This window comes from Toxotes jaculatrix, chromosome 12, assembly GCF_017976425.1.
Source record: "Toxotes jaculatrix isolate fToxJac2 chromosome 12, fToxJac2.pri, whole genome shotgun sequence".
Classification (NCBI taxonomy): domain Eukaryota; kingdom Metazoa; phylum Chordata; class Actinopteri; family Toxotidae; genus Toxotes; species Toxotes jaculatrix.
In genome coordinates this window covers 10,436,364-10,455,621 of record NC_054405.1, presented here as the reverse complement: position 1 = coordinate 10,455,621, position 19,258 = coordinate 10,436,364, and the positions used below count along the sequence as shown (strand labels likewise).

At 37.7% G+C, this 19,258-nt stretch overlaps 1 protein-coding gene and 1 long non-coding RNA gene across 3 annotated transcripts in view; both read right to left on the bottom strand.

Moving 5' to 3' along the window:
- Positions 1 to 7,827: 7,827 nt before the first annotated feature.
- On the bottom strand, positions 7,828 to 9,097 carry LOC121190743. The gene is made up of 2 exons (XR_005895008.1): positions 9,051 to 9,097; positions 7,828 to 8,911 (listed from the first exon to the last, which is right to left on the bottom strand). It is a non-coding gene; the product is annotated as an uncharacterized LOC121190743 (long non-coding RNA).
- Positions 9,098 to 12,537: 3,440 nt separating this feature from the next.
- The window catches only part of LOC121190413 (moesin), a 17,332-nt gene continuing 10,611 nt past the window's right edge, over positions 12,538 to 19,258 (bottom strand). Inside the window, exons 4-13 of one of the 2 annotated variants that reach the window (XM_041051116.1) lie at positions 19,124 to 19,258; positions 18,908 to 18,991; positions 18,362 to 18,508; positions 18,133 to 18,229; positions 17,865 to 18,028; positions 17,347 to 17,477; positions 17,062 to 17,222; positions 16,866 to 16,958; positions 15,305 to 15,535; positions 12,538 to 15,113 (exon numbers count right to left, since the gene is read on the bottom strand). The exon at positions 19,124 to 19,258 is cut by the window's right edge and continues 140 nt beyond it. In XM_041051116.1, the coding sequence (XP_040907050.1) occupies positions 14,949 to 15,113; positions 15,305 to 15,535; positions 16,866 to 16,958; positions 17,062 to 17,222; positions 17,347 to 17,477; positions 17,865 to 18,028; positions 18,133 to 18,229; positions 18,362 to 18,508; positions 18,908 to 18,991; positions 19,124 to 19,258 (1,408 nt within the window). In that variant the 3' untranslated portion in view covers positions 12,538 to 14,948. The remainder of the gene's footprint in view (positions 15,114 to 15,304; positions 15,536 to 16,865; positions 16,959 to 17,061; positions 17,223 to 17,346; positions 17,478 to 17,864; positions 18,029 to 18,132; positions 18,230 to 18,361; positions 18,509 to 18,907; positions 18,992 to 19,123) is intronic. The other variant, XM_041051117.1, reaches the window with a different exon arrangement.

The window sequence follows — 19,258 nt, the reverse complement described above, 5'->3', positions numbered from 1 at the left end:
TCGGGCCAAAAAAGTCAAAATTTTTTTCGACCTAAAAATGTCAAAAAAAGTCATAGTATAGCAAGGCGTTTTTTTCGGGCAAAAAAAGTCCAAATTTTTTTCGACCTCAAAATGTCATAAAAAACATCATAGTATAGTATGGCGTTTTTTTTAAGTCAAAAAATTTTTCGACCTCACAATGTCATAAAAAATGTCATAGTATAGTAAGGCGTGAAAATCGGCCAAAAAAAGTCAAAAATTTTTTCGACCTCAAAATGTCATAAAAAACGTCATAGTATAGCAAGGCGTTTTTTTTTCGGGCAAAAAAAGTCAAAATTTTTTTCGACCTCAAAATGTCATAAAAAACGTCATAGTATAGCAAGGCGTTTTTTTCGGGCAAAAAAAGTCAAAAATTTTTTCGACCTCAAAATGTCATAAAAAATGTCATAGTATCGTAAGGCGTCAAAATCGGCCAAAAAAAGTCAAAATTTTTTTCGTCCTTAAAATGTCATAAAAAACGTCATAGTATAGTATGGCGTTTTTTTAAGTGAAAAAATTTTTCGACCTCAAAATGTCATAAAAAACGTCATAGTATAGAATGGCGTTTTTTTCGGGCAAAAAAAGTCACAATTTTTTTCGACCTCAAAATGTCATAAAAAACGTCATAGTATAGTATGGCGTTTTTTTTTAAGTCAAAAAATTTTTCGACCTCAAAATGTCATAAAAAACGTCATAGTATAGTATGGCGTTTTTTTTCGGGCAAAAAAAGTCAAAATTTTTTTAACCTCAAAATGTCATAAAAAACGTCATAGTATAGTAAGGCGTCAAAATCGGCCCAAAAAAATTTGTACCTCAAAATGTCATAAAAAACGTAATAGTATAGTAAGGCGTCAAAATCGGCCAAAAAAAGTCAAAATTTTTTATGACCTCAAAATGTCATAAAAAACGTCATAGTATAGTATGGCGTTTTTTTCGGCCAAAAAAAGTCCAAATTTTTTTTGACCTCAAAATGTCATAAAAAATGTCATAGTATAGTAAGGCGTCAAAATCGGGCAAAAAAAGTCAAAATTTTTTTGGACCTCAAAATGTCATAAAAAACGTCATCGTATATAAATCGACCAAAAAAAGTCAACATTTTTTTCGACCTCAAAATGTCATAAAAAACGTCATAGTATAGTAAGGCATCAAAATCGGCCAAAAAAAGTAAGATTTTTGAAAGACCTCAAAATGTTATAAAAATTGTCACATTGCCATAAGGTGTCAAAAAATGCCAAAAAAAGTCATATTTTTGTAAGGCCTCAAAATCTAACAAAAAATGTCACAGCTGTAAAACGTCAAAATTTGCCAAAAAAAAATCCTATTTTAGTCAGACCTCAATATGTCATAAAAAAAGTCATACGACCACCAAGCATCAAAATGTGCCAAAAAAAGTCATATTTTTGTAAGACTTCAAAATGTCAAAAAAAAAAGTCATAGTACAGTAAGGCTTCAAAATATGCCCCAAAAAAGTCATACTTTAGTATGGCCTCAAAATATGCTAAAATAAAATGTCATATTTTAGTATGACCTCAAAATTATTATAGCCTGTACCAGAATTTTAGTAAGACCTCAAAACCAGAATAAATACTGCAATATGTAGCATTATTTATTCTGGTACAATTACACAGTACAATCCATCACCACTACAAATACTATTATGAAAACAAGACATGTCCATCTCTAAGTGTAAATGGTAAGTAGAATATAAAGCATTTGTTTGATCGGTTGAACATTTGTGGCCTCTGGATAGAGCTGAATGCCAGTTGTCTAATTTTGCAGTTTTGTCTTTTTCTCTTCTCTTTCTTGCACAAGCTTGAGGTTATGGTCTAATACCTGCACACGCACTATGCATCAGTACTAAGACTGCACCGCTCTGACTCAAACAATTAAAATCTACAAGAAATGTTTACTACAGAAATTAATAATATTTGTGAAGGAGTGGTGCCCTCATGAATTTGTCAACAACACTGTAAACTGTGTCTCACTTCTGTCACACACAAGTCCTGATGCAATGCGTGATGCGCCACACAATTGACAAAGATAACACTTTGCTGCATTGTGTTGGAAATGCAAATCATTTATTTGTCATGTTAATTGATTTCATTATTGTTTTGTTAATTATATTTGAGTAACATTTTTGATGACACAGACACTGCTGTTCCTGAGTGGTTTCAAAATCTGCTGCTCCACGATGATGGGTAATTCACACCACTGAAACTTCTCTCTGCACAGCTACAGCCTTTTTTTTTTTATCCCAGATCCCATCAGAACTGGGATCAGAACTGGTCTTAGCACTCCTGAATCTGTTGCATGTGGCCCACCCAGATTGTAATTTCTTTGACTAGAATGAAAGAGAAAATTTAAAACAAAGTCATGTGCAAGTAGAATCTGATTAAGGCACAAAGTCTATGTTTTATTATGTGTTTCTCATTAAGGCTTCGTGTTCCTCTGTGTTTGAGTTTCTCCTTCCTGGTTGCAACATTGCAGTACATACAGTTGTATGCAAAAATATGGGCACCCCTGAGCAAATACGAAGCTGGTAAATATGACTCGTAAACCTCAACAACCATGGACTCCTCTGAGCTACTGACTGAGGATCTGAAATTGAACATAATTGATGAAAATAACTGAAAATAAGTGATGCCTACGAAGCCAGGGAGGCTTTATAAACATATTCAAGTGTTTCCAGTTAGAACTTTCCACTGTCCGAAATCACAGTTAAGGAGGGGAACTGTGGAAGTACAGATGAGATGTGGAAGACCACGAAAACTTTCAGACAGAATTGCATGTCTGCTGGGCAGGAATGGCGACACGGGAGTGGTTGAGCATTGGTCTACATGGAAGGGTCATCAGAAGGACACCCTATCTTCAAAAGTCACCATCTGAAGGTTGCAAAGTAACATCTGGATTATCCAGAGTAGGTTTGGGAGTAAGTGCTGTGGACAGATGAAGTTTATATTGAGCCCTTTGGCCACAATCACAATTGATCTTGGAGGAAAAAAAGGAGCAGCATTTGATGAGAAGAACACCTTGCCAGCTATTTAAGCATGGGGATGAAAATAATATACTTTGGGGTTGTGTGGCAGCCAGTGGCACAGGAAACACTGCATGGACAGAAGGAAGAATGGATTCCACTAAACATGCAAATTCTGGACACGTGTGTCATGCAGTCAGGCAAGAAAGAGAAACAGAAAAGATTCTGGCTTTTAGAGCCAGACAATGATCCAAAGCAAACCTCAAAATCTACCATGAACGACTCCCAGAAACACAAGCTGAAGCTTTTGGAATGGCCTTCACAGTCCCCCTGACTCAAACACCATCAAAAATCTGTGTGTGCCTAAAAATATCTCAGAGCTGTAAGTGATCCGAGAGGACAACAAAACAAACAAAATGTCTAAATTGCAGAGGCGTGCCCAGACTTTTACATGTAACTGTATGTAGTCCTGAAGTTCACCAACATCACCAAGGGAAAACAGCCTACAACCTCTCTAAGGCCAGGATTAGATTTAACTTATCAAATATCCAAAGAAAACCCCATTTTACTCTCCAGATTCTACATGAGCCACAAACCAGGGAAAATATGTGAAGACAAAACTCACGAGTTTCACAGACACTCCTGCAGATCCAAATTTTCATTTCCCTCGTTGCATATTTGATTTTTATAACAAATAGATTTCAGACTTTGGTGCATTTGGAAATGAGGAGAGTGGCAATTACAGAAATTTGTTTGAAAGCAAAGAATCTTGGAAATCTCATAAACTTTCTTTGCCTAAATATCTCTCACATTATTATGAAGTTTAATCAATTTCTTGATCCCGCAAATACACCTTTATTTGAAATAATTATCATTTTGCAGTCGACCTAGATCATCTATTCATTAATGCACGTTTCAGGGGAAAGCTCTGTTTTCACCAACATTTTAACTCTTCTCTGTGTTAAAATATTAAATTCTCTCTTGTAAGATACCCATGATTCTACTGATCTCTCACCAGTGCAGTCTGAGGCTTTTTAAATTAGTTAGCAAGGTGCTTCAATTAGAGGTCAGAACACAATCATCCACTTGTATAACACAGTGTGGTCAGTATGGATTGTCTTACTGAATGCAGCAGCAGTTAAAGACCACCTGTCACACACATTAATTTCTCTCTTTTGTCCCACAAGGGACACAATAGTGCAATCAGATATTTGTAAGGAGAATGTGATTTTATTTTAGTTGACTTTGTTTCTATGCTGTTATTTGAATGGTTCTTTTGTTTTAACAACTTTATTTTGGGGTGTAGTTTCATGTTGTGTTTAATCAGCAGCTTTGTTTTATGAGTCTTTATTTCTCATTTTTGCATAATAAGCATTGGTAGACTGGGATGGGAACATGTTTACAGAGACAAACACAGGGACATACATAGGAACATAAATAGGTAGAAGGTATACTGGGAAAACAGCTGGAGAACAGGTGTGTGCATGGGCAGGGACGCCCAGGTGATAGCTGGTGAGAAACAGGTGAGCAAGTGGAAATGAAGACAGGAAAAAGCCCGGGGACATCTGGTGGTCAGATGAAGAATGGCAGGTCTGAAGGGGAGAACATTGCTTGGAAGAAGTGAGCAGGAGCCAAAGGGAACTGGGAAGCAGACTGTGACACTAAGCGATTATTTCATTATCCTAACAGGCGCTGATATCTCTCAATCAACTAATCAGTTACTTGACTAAATACAAGAAATGTTTACAATGGATTCTTTCAACAACAAAACCTCTTTTCAGAGCATTAGATTTTCTTTTGTGTGAGGAATTGTGCAAAAATTAAGACCTTATTTTCTGAAACACAGATGAGTCAAATTCTTTCAACGTGCACTGAATTTACAAATGTTTCTCTGCCATCTATGCTACAGAGAGTAAACACAAGATTTTAGGGTTGTAATTACAAGGAGGACGACAGGGAATCCCACAGACTCTCTGAGCCCAGTGTTACTGTGGTGTGAGAATGTTGAGACGGCCCTCAAAGATACTCGAAGTGAGCGATAAAGGTGATCGTGACATAGACACTACAAAACCATCTCAACTGTTTTGTTTCACAGCAGAAACTCTTGCTGAAGGATTCTGACATTTTAAAGGACAAAACATGTTTCACAAGCCAACAATCAAGGAACACAACAAACCAAAATGTGTTAATTCTGTTAGAGGAGTTTGTATGGTGTGTTTTGAGATTAAAGGACAATTCATGGTGACTTCTGCTGCAGTAGACACCCTTCACCTCCATCTCATTGTCAGGCTAAAGAGCCTTGTTGTACATTCGCATGATACTAAATCATGTTTTAGCTCAAGGTTTGTTTGCCTGTTGTCTCCCCACCCCAGCACCACTGCTTTTCTTTTCCCTAGTATGTAAAATTGATTCCATATGTAGGCCCGTGTACAGTATTTGTTATCGTTGGAGCCAAACAGCATCCCATGATTCTCAAGTTACTCGTGGCGAGCTCAGTGGTGGTTAGGGAGCATCTTAGCAACGATATTCCCTCTCTGTATTAAAGTTTGAACAAATATCAGGGAACAATTATAACCTGAGGTGTTGCTGTTGTTGTGATCCTTTTCACTGTTTAAATTAGACTTCCAAGTGTCAGAAATAAAAGCAGACATCACCAATTATTTAAAAAAGAAAAAGTACTTTGACTTTGTTTTCTGTGTCAAAAGTTTTTTCAACTGTGACAAAATTCCAAGCACAGACTCAGAACTTTGATTCCTGAGGCCATAGATAAAGTCGTACAATAATGTGAAAAAGAGGTGATTTTTTTTTTTTACTGAGATGAGCTCCAAGCTGTAGCACTTAAATTGTTGCACTGTATATTTTCCTGTGAACTATTGCATACTTATGCCAAGAGATTTTACTGTTTCAAGATATATTTGTCAGTGTCTCACACTGGCTTCGTCGCATGCATCTCGAACAAACACGAACAATTACTTGATGCTTGATTGGTTAGCTCACTTACTTAGATAACAGAAAAAAAGAGAATACATTTTAGTTTAGAAAATGTTTAGTATGCACCAGCAGATATTTTAATTTCAGCACAAAATGCTGCGCAGTACGGAAGAGAAAACCAATGATTCAAAGCTGTAAAGATATCAAATTAATGAACAAATATATCTACGTTTCTTTGCAGCAACGTTGCCTGCATCATAGATGACCTATTTAATAGAGAATGTTAGCTTATCTCTGTAAACAAGGAAGAAGATCTTTGAGTCAGGACTGTGGCTGTGTCAAATGTCTCGACAAACTGGATAAATTAGTATGAAAGTATTATATTTGTGTAGGCAATACTATTTTAAGTGAAACTGACCTCATGGAGAAAACAATTTGAAGAATGGAGCTCTACCACCACTTACTGGACAAAATGAATCACAGCACTGAAGGCCTGAGAGCACAGGAAATAAATGAGACATATGGCAAAACAGTTTGAAGCAGAAGGTTGTGTGTTTTTTATATATTTTGGTGAAAATACCTCTAATTTCGGACACATAACTATCACTGAGAGAGAGAGAAGAATTACTTCTCTCTTCCTTCTCAGTCAGTATAATTTAAGATGGGGAATGATGTGAAGTGTGGAGTGAATCTACCAAACAGACAACTTTAGAGTCTGTTAAAACTTGTAATGTAAAATGTGTGACAGACAGAGACTGTATGTCTGATACATTTTTTGCAATCCCATTGATGCAAGGCAGCATTGCAGGTGTGGTTCTGACCTCACTGTGGAAACAGTTTTTGTGCAGTAACACAAAGGTTTTGCAGCCCATTGCTCTTTTGAAATTAAAGTATTTGAGAACAACAAATTGCTTTGACAGATGTCCAGTCTGGCTGGCTCAATAATTTGGAGAAGGTACACCTATTGTTAACGTTCATGCTGTGTTTCAACTGATCCTAAAAAGAAAAAAAATATAAAGGTTCCTTTTACTTACTCAGAGTTCACTCATACGGCTTTAAAACATGTGTCAAAGTCCTGTTCCAGACCAATGTTAATTTAAGAACATTTCCAACAACCTTGGAGGCCGGACAAGTCTCGGTTAGAGTGTACAGTTCAACTTGACATTTGGACAAACTTCACAAAAAGTAATCTGGAAATCAATAAGAGTAACATGATACAGTTTTTGGCTGCACTGCTTGACAATGTAAATATAGATATATAAATATATTTGATTCTTTGACTGTAATTAAACAAATTCAAATTTGTAGAATGCATTTGACTCATGTAACTGTATACGGGAGCACCATAAAAACAAGATCATGACCATCTGTACACATAATACTGTGCAGATAAAATATGACTGAACAACATCTACATCACTTTGTTTATACCAAACAGGTCTAACACACACACACAGCAGGTGTGCAAATATTTGATGCATTTTGAACCACAGCAGCAGTGTAATCTAAAAAACAATCATTTCTTCTGCCAAGACAAAGTGCACATGACTTATACCATGTGTTACCAACCTTCTCGTGCAATGATGCAAAGTAGTAGACAGTAACATGTTGCCCACTGACATCATGCAATTTTGAACTGTTAAAAACCCTTACGACAGTGAAGCCTTATTTGTCAGTGAGTTAGTGAGAATGGAGCCATTAACTGGTTTTCAAATGTCAGTCAGACTTACACACATAGGGAAAGGCGCATGTCCGCACAGGCACAGGAACAGGAAGTGCAAGACAAACTGGTATGTGTCATGTTTGAGAAGTCAGCTCGATAATAAGCTTCTGGATGCAGTACTTCCAGCACGGTCCGTAAACTTCAGAATATGAATGAAACGCTTAAGAAAGAAAAAAAAGAATGCATCTCTTTCACCTTTATTATTCTTATAAGATCATACATTCACACATTGAATCCCCACACATTAATATTCAGAGGGCACCTGAGGACACATGGACGCCATATATTTTATTGGGCTGTTTTCTTCTTTCCTGCACGTTGACCAAGTCCGAGTCTGAGCTTTGCTGTGAAAATGAGAGGACATGTGGTTCCACATGTTGGCAGAGAGAGGACACTTTCATCAAGGCTGAACTAAAGAATTTAGCAAAACACTGAATGAAGAAAATACTTAAACAGTTTAGAGATGTCTGTCTTCATAACAGGTAATTAACACTTTAGTCTTTGTTGAAGCAGAAGCTGATCAAGTATTGACTTTTTTTTTCGGTACATGGATTTGCTCTTGCACAAAAAAGATAGTCAAGACATGATTTTTTTTATTTTTGCTCATCTGCATCACAGGCAACATGTACATGACACTCAAACCTCATGTCTGTATTGCTGTGGGTTTTGAACAACATTTTTCATGAAGTTATTTTAATCTCTACAGCCATATTGCATGACGGAAATCTGAAAATAATGATATGTGGCATGTTTGGCTGACATGTTTGTTGTCTGTCCTATGAGCCTCCTAAAAGCCTAGAATGAAAAAGAGCATCAGCCTTTTTTTTTTAATAACCACATTAACCTACGAACATGTTACCATCTCTGTGAAGCCGTCTTGTTGAATAAACTGAACGTGTAAGAGTAATTTGCACAGGACTTACTAAATGTTGCACAGTTGTGTAGATGACACAGTGACAAGCTTCTGTCTGTCTTCACCATTACCATTTTAACCACTGTAAAACCTTGTTCCTTGTCTAGATACTCAAAAGTTTCCTTGCCTCACTTCACTTGCCTCTGTGTTTTCAGCTTCCTTGATGTGTAGCTCATGCTGTGGAGTTGGCAGGTCAGTCCGTGGAGTAACCCAGAGTGACCTTGAGTTGTAGACTAGTGACACCTCACTTGGGGTATTTGACAAACTGACACTCACTGATACAGAGTGTCCAACTCAGCTTGTCAAATACACTAAGTGGGGGGCCTGATCTCTCGCACAATCAAAGATGGCTCTGCAGAACAAACAAACAAGACACTGGTACCACTTAAACCATACACAAGACATAATGCAGAAGTACACAATATTCATAGTTTTACATAAAAATGTTGCTTTTTTTTGTGCTCAGCATTTTAGAAATTGCCATCTTTTACCTGCTGATGTTGAAGAAGATGAGTCCGAGTGCAGTGCTCTTCTTTCCTCTCACGCGAGTTCACAATGATGACACTGTGCACAAGACAATTCGTTTGACCATTGAGCGTCAGCGCTGCAAAGAGGAAGTCAAAACAAGGAAGATAACTGCAAAGCTAGCTCTCAGGAAATATGTGGAAATAAAGTGTCAACATGTCACGGTTGAGAAATGCTGTTGAAGGCTTTCGTGGCTCATAGTTTTTGAGATAATAGTTTGCTGAGACACATTTGACAGTTTTGTTCGCCTTATGTGGCATACTTGTCTTCTCACTATTGAGCTCAGAATGTGCTTATGGAACTGTATGTATATGGGTTCACACTGTGGGATGAAATTAGGACTTTGAGCTGCTTTATTTTTCTATATGATAATGAACTTGATACAGTATGTACAATTGTAATGCCAGTAGTAGTTTTCTCTAATTTTAAAACATGTCTCCTCCTGCTTCCAGGGACAAGTGTCAGTGTTTAGTCTGCACTGCTGATTGGTGGCCCATCTGTCAGTTTACCCCCCACCCCCATGCAGGAAAGCCACAAGGAGCCAGGCAAAATAAAGAACTACCACCTGTTTTTCCAAAAGCCTTCATGTGGTGTGGGACATTGCTTTACTTTGAGCTAGACCCAACAACTTCCTGTCAGCATACGTAAGCAGCCCACCCAGTTCTCAGCCCCTGATTTCATAATGTCTGGACTCCTTAAGGAAAACACTGTAAAAGTTATTATTATCATGTATTTATTGGCATATCATTTAATCCCCCTTTTTTCCCCTTTGCAGCAACCAGAATGTACTATGCACCGAGATGTGTAACTTCCTCATGTCACTCTGGACCAATCCGCCATGAATCACCCTCTTGACTTCCCTCTACGGCTACAACTGTACTGTATGTTGAGCTCCTTTAGTTTACAAAGTGACTGAACTTTGGGTGTACTGTACACCAGCTGTTCAAAATGGACTAATGAACTGTTGTTCTTGCAGAGGCTCAGCTGTTTCAGTGTAGCTGCATGTACCAGCCTAATCAAAATGTTCTGCCAATCAGTGTTCTTTGCAGCAGGAAACATCAAGACCACAGGGATACAGGAGAGAAAAAGGTTGGCTGTGATGAGCCCAGACAGCTGGGAGAAGCCAAGGGGGGGGGGGGGGGGGGGGGTAAACTGAGCTTGATCTTAGAGAACTACTCCCACCACAGCTATGAGAGCAATATGGGAAGCAAGTATAACACATCTTCATTCTCTACCCTTTCAATCAATGTATGACACCAAGCACATACACAAACTGCTATGGTCTAATATTTGCAACATCCTGTCACTCATGAAACAGACATGCAAATGTAGAATGTGAGATATAGAACATGCCATCTGTGTCTGTACAGCGAAGTGAATGTTCCTGGAAGGTGTACAGCGCACAGCAGTAAAGACTATGGTGCAGTTATAAGAGAGTATATCAGTCTTTCAAATGGTTAGTGTCTGATATCTTGTTAAATAACTTTCATTGATTCTATAGCCAACTAGTGTCAGCTATTTCACCCCAAAGTTAACCATCCATACCTAAGAGAGAGGTAGCAGGTCAGTCATTTAAAGGAGCAGTTCAACATTTTTGAAAAACACTCTTATTTGCTTTCCTGCAGAGAGCTAGATGAGAATATTGATTTCACTCTCGTATCTTTACCATAAATATAAAGCTACAGCCAGCAGTTGGTTATCTTAGATTAAAAGCTGGGAAACAGTACAGTTAGAAACCAGTTAGTTTATTTTATCCAAAGTTCACTAAATAAAATATTGAAGTGTAGTCAGTATCAGAGGTGCTGGTATGTGGATAATGTTACCAGTTTCACAGCCCCTATGCAAATCTAAGACAACCAGCTGCTGGCTGTAGCTTCATGTTTAGTGCACAAAAATGTGAGTGCATTTCCCAAAATGCTGAATTATTATTTTAACATGCACATGGTTTGTTGGGAAAGGCACTGACAAGAAAATTATTGTTGAAGCTTGAAAGGAAACAAAATGGCTGCAGCAGTTTCAGCTGTGCTCAGCTTCAGATCGTATCAGTGTACAGAGCTGTGAAATGAGGATTCCAGCCATTAGACAAAATACTTTTGTCATAATGTTTAGAACAAGGTGTCTGACAATTTGGGAATAAGGTATTGGACATGAATAGTATGTAAGCTCCTGTCTGACAATGTGAAGAAGACTGAAGCGAGGACGCAAGCGGAGCTATTTACTGAGTCATTTTGTGGGAAACACTATAGTATATACTGTGAGTTTTGCTCATATAGTAAGATTCATGGCAGCTTATCTCGAAGTTGCAGTTCAGAGTGTGAATCATTTCAACACCCTTTGCAGACCAGTAATACCACATACACAGGGGAAGTTGGAGATGAAAAAACACCACCCTCTCTTTGGTGTTGAGAAATAGATGGCTGATTCTCATCAAGTAGTTAAACAAGAAATAACTGAATTTCCTATTGCAAAAATAGCTGAAAATTTGTAGAACTACCTTAACTTATTTGGTGAAACATTTCAGCTACAAGTAGAAGAAGGAAGCACTGTCCACATGCTGCAAGAAATTATTTTCTGTGGTTTTTCATGTAACATACTAATGATAAGATGTTATAAAAAGTTGAACATTGCTGAACTTAGATGGAAAGACTGTGTGGCTGTGGAAATACTGAACTTATTTAAAGTAGAAAATGGCAGATGCTGTCTGCACTCAGCATCCAGATTCATGGGTTTAAACTGCAAATCAGAGAGTTTTTTTTTATGTGCTTGGCTGTCAGTCACTGGGGTTATTATATATCACTATTTGAGTTTTGAGTCTAAACCTGAATGCACCAAGTGGGATTTCAGAAATGTATGTGACAAGATGTGACATTTGAGTCTTTATCCAAGAGGGAAATTGAACTCTGTGCAGATTGTTTACTTTTTAAAGATGTTTGCATAAAAACAATTTGCAGAATTTTTAATTTGAGGAAGTTTTGGATGTCCTATAGAGACACGTTTTTCATCTGGTGATTGAGATTGTGAAAGGTTTGAAACTATTCTGAGTTTGCTTCGGTAAACTAGAGAAAAAATTGATGTCAAAGCTACATTTCTTTAAGTCTGTAAACATACTATACAGATATGTTCACTACTGATTAAAATGACTTGTAAATTTCTGACAGTCCACAGATCATGGACTAATCACTTTCGAATTGTTGTCTTGTCATCCTCATTGGAGACTGAGGGTAAACTGCCACCATGTGGCTTGTTGAAAGACTGCAGTTACAAGTACAACAGCAGGTGTTGTAGTAACTTGGATTCAAGCTGTTAACTACAAAGCCAAGAGCGGATTTGATGAGTGTGGTTACCACATGAGTATGGTTTAAACCTGGGGTATAAGGATGCTTATCAGGCATGACATTGATTACACTGTTTTTATACTTCAGATAACAGATATGGTGATGCAGGAAAAGAGGGGGCAGTTTAATCTGACTTTTATTTGTTTATGAAAGGAAGACTTTAAGCAGCAAGATCTGATGAAAAACCTGGGCAAGGCACTGTCTGTCAACTTACAGTATTAATTATAATTAAGTTCTTTTTTTGATTCAAGACGATATTGAGTAGCATCTTTTACATATGTAAATAATAATAAATGTATTATGTAAACATATCTTTTACATAATACATTTCTTTTTCACATGACTTCAAAGTTCAAATTACACTTGATTCTTAATTGAAGGCTGTCACACAGTAAATGGTGCTTCAGGTAGAACATTCAGTGCAGCATCATAAACGTTATTGTCAAAGGCATGGAAAGGCAACAACTGCATTTTTATATTTCACGGCAGACACAAGAACTACACGCAACAATGGGCAGAAACACTGCATATCGAAATGCATCTTGGTACAAATGACAAATGTTCATTCAATAGCAGACATCAATAAAATAAAAAAAAATATTTGTCACTAAAATACATTTCTATGAACTTGCAAATAGTGTAAATAAATCTTTCAAAGACTAATTTCTAAAAATCTATGAACAAGCAAAACCTTATTCATGTCTGAATGTGATTGCACAAGGAAAAATGTTATGCTCATTTTTATGCTAAATGTTTTGGCCTGGTTTAAAAATTTCCATTCATGGTATACTGCCTGCCTTTAGCAATATACCATGAATAGGAATTCCCTGTAGCATCTGGCTTTTCATTAGACCTATCACAGGCTTTTGAGTGTTGCTTGTCTCATCCGCTTACAACCCTAGCAGTGAGCCGTCCATTTAGTTAACAACAAAATACTATTTTCAAAATGCATTTCATTTAGAATAAAAACCGTTATCTTTGAAAAGTATTTCTAGACTTTTAAGATACAAAAATATCCTCAGAGGTGTCCTTTTTTGCACCTCACTTAAACTTATCCTATCTGAAAAAAATCCCAATTACAAAATACACAAATGTAATTAAATACATACAGTATATCAATAGTCACTAATGCATGCATTGGAAATAGTGCCCTTCTGGGACAGTAAATGTGTGTTGTGACTCATTTTTTAAAAGTTAAATGTGGTTTTCCAGTGCACGTTCAATGAAATTATTTTCCTTTATGCATCAAATTCGACCAAGATTTTGTGAGAATAAAGTTTACGGATTAATTAATTGATATTTGTTCACTCACAAAAGCCATTTTGACATGTGACATTTACAGTTTAATGTCTTATGCTGTGCTGGTTATATCGGTGCAAAAAATATACTTTAAGCTAAAGTAAAGTCAACTTCAAATGTCCTAAAAGTTTTTAAAACTGGTTGCTGAATTGAATTGAAGATGGCACTGATTTAAATTCACTGTCAAGTGACAGCTGAAAGTTTCTTGAGAAGTCGGCTGCGCTGATACAGGTAATGTGTATTTATTTGATTATGCAGGTAAAATTTCAACCTCAGTTCTTCAGTGAATGTACAGACACCAGTTTTGCATCAGATGCTTTGTAACAGAAATGCTATTTTCCTTTTTTTTAATGTTGCATGAGAGTTAAGTTGCAGATAATGCATTCCATGTAGATTGTAAAGGGAATAAGAAATTAATTTGCTTGAGCTTTAATAGTAAAATTTTGTATTTTTTTGATTTGTAGTTGAAAACTGACATGGTGTTCAGAAATGTAAAAACAGACAAAGAAAATTAAAACAAAATTTATCTTTAATATCACATTGTGAGTGGGGTGTAAATACTGTAGTACTTGTAACAGCTGACAGATTCTGAATACAATCAAATGAAAAGTAAATAAATTTCCAAAAAATAATACTGCTCTATGAATGCTCCACCCAGACGTTTTGGAGTCATATCATATATATGTATTTGCTTATGTAGATTACAGTGCATTTGGTTCTAAAACTATGGGCAACGCGTCATGGGAGGAATATCACCGTCTGAAAAATCCAGCTTGCTGTGACAAACCGTTACATGTGTGCAGTAGAAATATGTCTATGGGCACGGTTTTCAAACTGAAATTTGGAATGGTCTCTGAGTCTTTTAATTTGAAATCATGATACAAAAATGTGACAGAAATATATAAAGGAGTTGAAAATGCAAACTCAATGTGTCAAGAAATGAGGCGTGAGCCCATTGCTAAAATGCTACATAAACCCCTTGTGAGGAATGTACTAATAAAATACAGTATGTCCCTTTTCAACCAGTGACTTGCCTAAATTCAAAGTTAGGAACGATAACAAATGGAATTTTCCAGATCCGTATTTGTACACTGTGCTGTGCTTGTGCAGCCATGTCATGTTGTGGATCTGATTTATTTGCGTACAGAGAAAACAGCTTGAGTGAGGCAGGACTGCAGTCCAGGCAGAAAGGCCCAGCTGTATGGGCTTTTGCATTGGTGAATGTGTGCATCACATGCATTCGAACTCGTCGATGCGCTGTTTGGTATTTCCTGACCGGATCTGTCTGAGGGTTTTGTACTTGTCTCGTCCAGCTCGCATGTTCTCTGCATGGATGATGTCATTCACCGTTTTCTTGCTCTCGTCTCGAGCGTTGGCCAACTCTGAGCTTAAAGCCTAGAAATAGTCATCACAGTTTCAATACATTTCTTCTTACTTCAGCACATTTCATTTTAGTTTATTAAAAGACATATAAGTATGTGTATGTCTTGTTAGATAGAAATTCTACAATTAGTCTTCTGACCCATGAGTCGAACAATTTATTGACAGATCTACTGAATTTCCAATACATGATACGAGCAACTTACGAGTAGATGTTTCTGCAAACGTTCATTCTTCTCAGCCTCGGTCATGCGCTCCTCTTCACTGCGGTCCTTGTACGTGGCGGCAGCTGTGAACTCGGCGCTAGCCTCAGCGCTGCTCTCGTCATTCTCATCGTGCTCGTTTTCTGCGTTGAGGGGCTCCTGAACGTGAGCCGACATCACTTTGTTTTTGAGCTCTTCTTTGGTCTTCTCCAAGTCCTCCTGCACCATGGTAGCCTGAGCGAATACAGAGTAATGAGGCGACATTGTGTATGTATGCATTATGTTTACAAGTCCCACTACAATTTGGACCACACTGTTAAGATAACTAGGCAGAGATTCAATCAACAGAAAGATATTTCATGAAACTTTTTTTTTTAAGAAGTACTGTTCCTCCGCTGGTCAAACACAAATTTACAGCCATAGAAGCGGCTCTGGGAGGCTGTATTTGTGTTGTGTTCAAAGACAACTTGAAAATTTAGCAAATTCCAACTTGAAAAAGTATGATGAATGGATGTGACTCTGATTTTGAATGGTGTTAAATAAAAAAAAAAACTCATTTGTCTTATCCTGCTTACTGACCGATTATCTCTTAAAAAATAATTAAGGCTCCACTGGGACTCACTTAGAAAAGCAGACTAAATATTATATTTTCATCTCCACAGCTGTATCAGTGTTTTTCTGCCTACTTTGCCTGTTTTGTTTTTTAATACTTTTTAATTTATTGTATACTTTGACTGATTGAAATATATACAGGAAATACAATATAAATCAGACCGCTTGTGCTGGAAGATGCTGGAAAATTAGAGCCAACTATGAATGAGACTGGAATGTCAACTGAATGTTTGCCAGCATAGAAACCACCACTTAGCACAGCAGTGTTTTATAAGCCAGAATATCATAACGGGGCAAAAGAGCTAAACAGGATTTCCTTCACACAAAAAGGGCCGTCACCTCCACAAACAATGAGTCACACTGCCCAAAAAACATGGAGGGGCTGGGCTGGCACACATGCCTTTTTACCAAAAAAGACATGAGGCGAGCTGGGAGCTTTCACCCCTCCCCCCAGAAACACACAACAACAGGACCCCAGGAATGTCTGTCCTCACTGTGTCACAGGGGAGGGGCTACATGATCAGCAGAACATCAGACTGATGGCATTTAGTTCCTATTTAAGTTGTAAATATATAAATAAAAAAATGATTTTGGGGATAGTAATGAGAAGACTTTTCTCTAATTATTCATTCATTTTTATATTTTACACAATTCGTTTTTATGATTGTTAATTTCATAATGTCCCTTTTATGTATTTAATATTGAACATTCTGGAGTAAAATACACGCAAGTCATTTTCATATGTACAAAGCCTTTACAGAGGGCTCTGGTTAAGAATCTTTTTTCACTGACGAGCAAAGAGACAAACTCTCTTTTCATGCCATCAGTTCTAATTAATGTTAATACAGTATACTCTTTTGTACTTTCACTTTCAAAAACTGGATATATCACTGCAATGAAAGCAAGATGAAATATTGAGTTACTATAAAGATAGTAAAAATTCAGACCACACCTTCTGTTGCCACTGCACTGCCTCTTCTTCCTTCTTCTTTTTGGCATCCTCCAGGAGGGAAATCTTCGAAGTCAGTTCAGCCAATTCTGTGGCCTACAAGTACAACATTATCTTTTAACTGTCTTGATATCATAACCCATACATTTTTTTAAGCTTAAATGTTTTTAGCAAAGACAAATGGTTTTTGGTAACTGACAAGGTGTTCTTGGTTCTTCATCTGGTTCTCTGACTGCTGCAGCAGTGTCAATTTGGCATCCTCAGCACTGCCCAGCTCCAACTCCAGGCGTTCAGCCTCCTCCTGCGCTCGCTTCCTCTCCTGCTCCAACTCCAGAGCCCTCTGTGTTTGCTCCTCCAACTCTGTGCAGACACACATTCACACACAGAGATGCACTACAGGTAAGCATCATATGAGAAAAACCTTGTCACCTTTCATTACAGTAGGACAACAAGCTTTTCTTGAGTACTGACTTAAGTCACCCACCTTGTTGGGCTTTTTTCGTCTGCTCCTCAATCTGCTTTAATCTCTCCATTAACTCTTCCTTTTCCTTCTCAATCTTTTCCTTTTCCTTTTCTGCAAGTTCTCGTTTCCTCTTTTCGTTCTCCAGCAGAGCTCTGATGGAAATAGAGACAGTACACAAAATACAAGATGTATTAGGTTATACACTAATCAGGAGGGTCTTTCGAAAGTAGAGATAATCACAGGGTTTTTACAATTACAGTAGTTTACACATCCAAGTGTGCAAGACTCACACATAACCATGACACACTTGTTATAGCTGTTGCCGCAAAGTACAAAACTTGTTGCATGATATGTTCATAAAGTAGGTCATTTTGCTGCAATATATAACAAAAAACTGTGGTTACGACATGTTTGGTACATTTACAGTGGTGGGCTATTTCCTGAAGTTACTACATGATTTCAAACATCAAAGGTCACACAGTTTGATCAAAACCTTCAGTAAAATGTGAAATGTTTTTTGAAACCAGCTCGATGCTTACCTTTCCATCTTCTTGTGATTCTTCTCCTCCCGAGCCTGAGCCTTCATCTGCTGCACTTCAATGGTGTCAGGTTTACGGCGGCGCATATACAGTTCATGGTTGCCCATGCACAGAGCCAGAATGCGTTTGTTGATACGCAGTCTCGGAGCATAGAAAACAAAGTCCTAAAACACAGACATTAGAGGTTTTATATCAGAACTCATACACAGACTTGTGAATACAGATCATTTAATGTTAAGAAGCTGTCTGTTATTAAGGGTTAACATACAGGTGCTTTCTTGTCAATTGGTTTGATGACAAACTTCTTGTCATTGAAGGAAATGTTCCTTATTTCACTCCAAGGAAATCCAATTTTGGGTGTCATTCTGTTGAAGCAAGTGCAAAAACAAAAACAAAAACATTATGTCAGTCAGGGATTAGTAATAACACTGTATACCAATTATGCAAAACGTGCAGAGTTGTAATTTTAATAATTACATTGTTGTGGAATCACTCACTTGTCATTCTGTTCATAAATGTTGAGTCCCAGTGCGTCCACTCCCAGCCACAGTTCTGTTCCTTTCTTATTCTTGATGTTGAAGTAGTTGACTCCATACATTTCAAGGTCTTGAGCAATCTTCAGATACTCCATCATGGATTCCTCCCTGCGGACAAATAAGACATGTCTTCAACCAGGACTAGTTGACCCCGATCACTGCACAGAATTAATCTGATGACACTGAGCTCATGGTGACAGGGATGTGTGAAAGCAACAATAAACCTTGACAAAATCAAGACAACAAGGAGGAAAGTTCAAGCTACACATGTTCAAGGTAGTAGAGTTAGATTGTGACCCAGTGTTTGAAACCTCCAAAGACCAACTGCGACACTGAAGAGAAATAGTTTGGCAGAAGCTCCAGACAGGCAGAATAGTCTCTCAAATATTCACATTTCAGTCATTATTCTGGGGTAGGGCAAAGAGCAAGGGGGAAAATATTTTTCTTTCTTTCACTTGCTTGTGTGTGTGCAGGTATAAACATGCAAACATGTGTGCCAGTGGTTACCTCATCATGCCCTTGTGCTCTTCATGCCACACCTGAATCCTCTCCTCCCACTGGTCCTTGTTGAGTTTGTGCTGGTCCAGGACTCTGAGAACATGAGACATCTGAGCGTCAGAAGACATGCAGAGAAACATGTCTCATACAAACACACACTGGCTTAAAGGTGACATCTATCTGACATTAAGAGCCAGACGAAATTAGTAATGAAACCTGTGTTACCTCTGAGGGAGCAGCTGTTCATTGGACAGATAGCCTGGTGTGTGGACTTCCTTGTTGTAGTCACCATACTTGGCCTGGACTGCATAGGATGCCAGGAGGACTGCTGTCTCTGGAGGGCAGTAAATGTCGTCATTT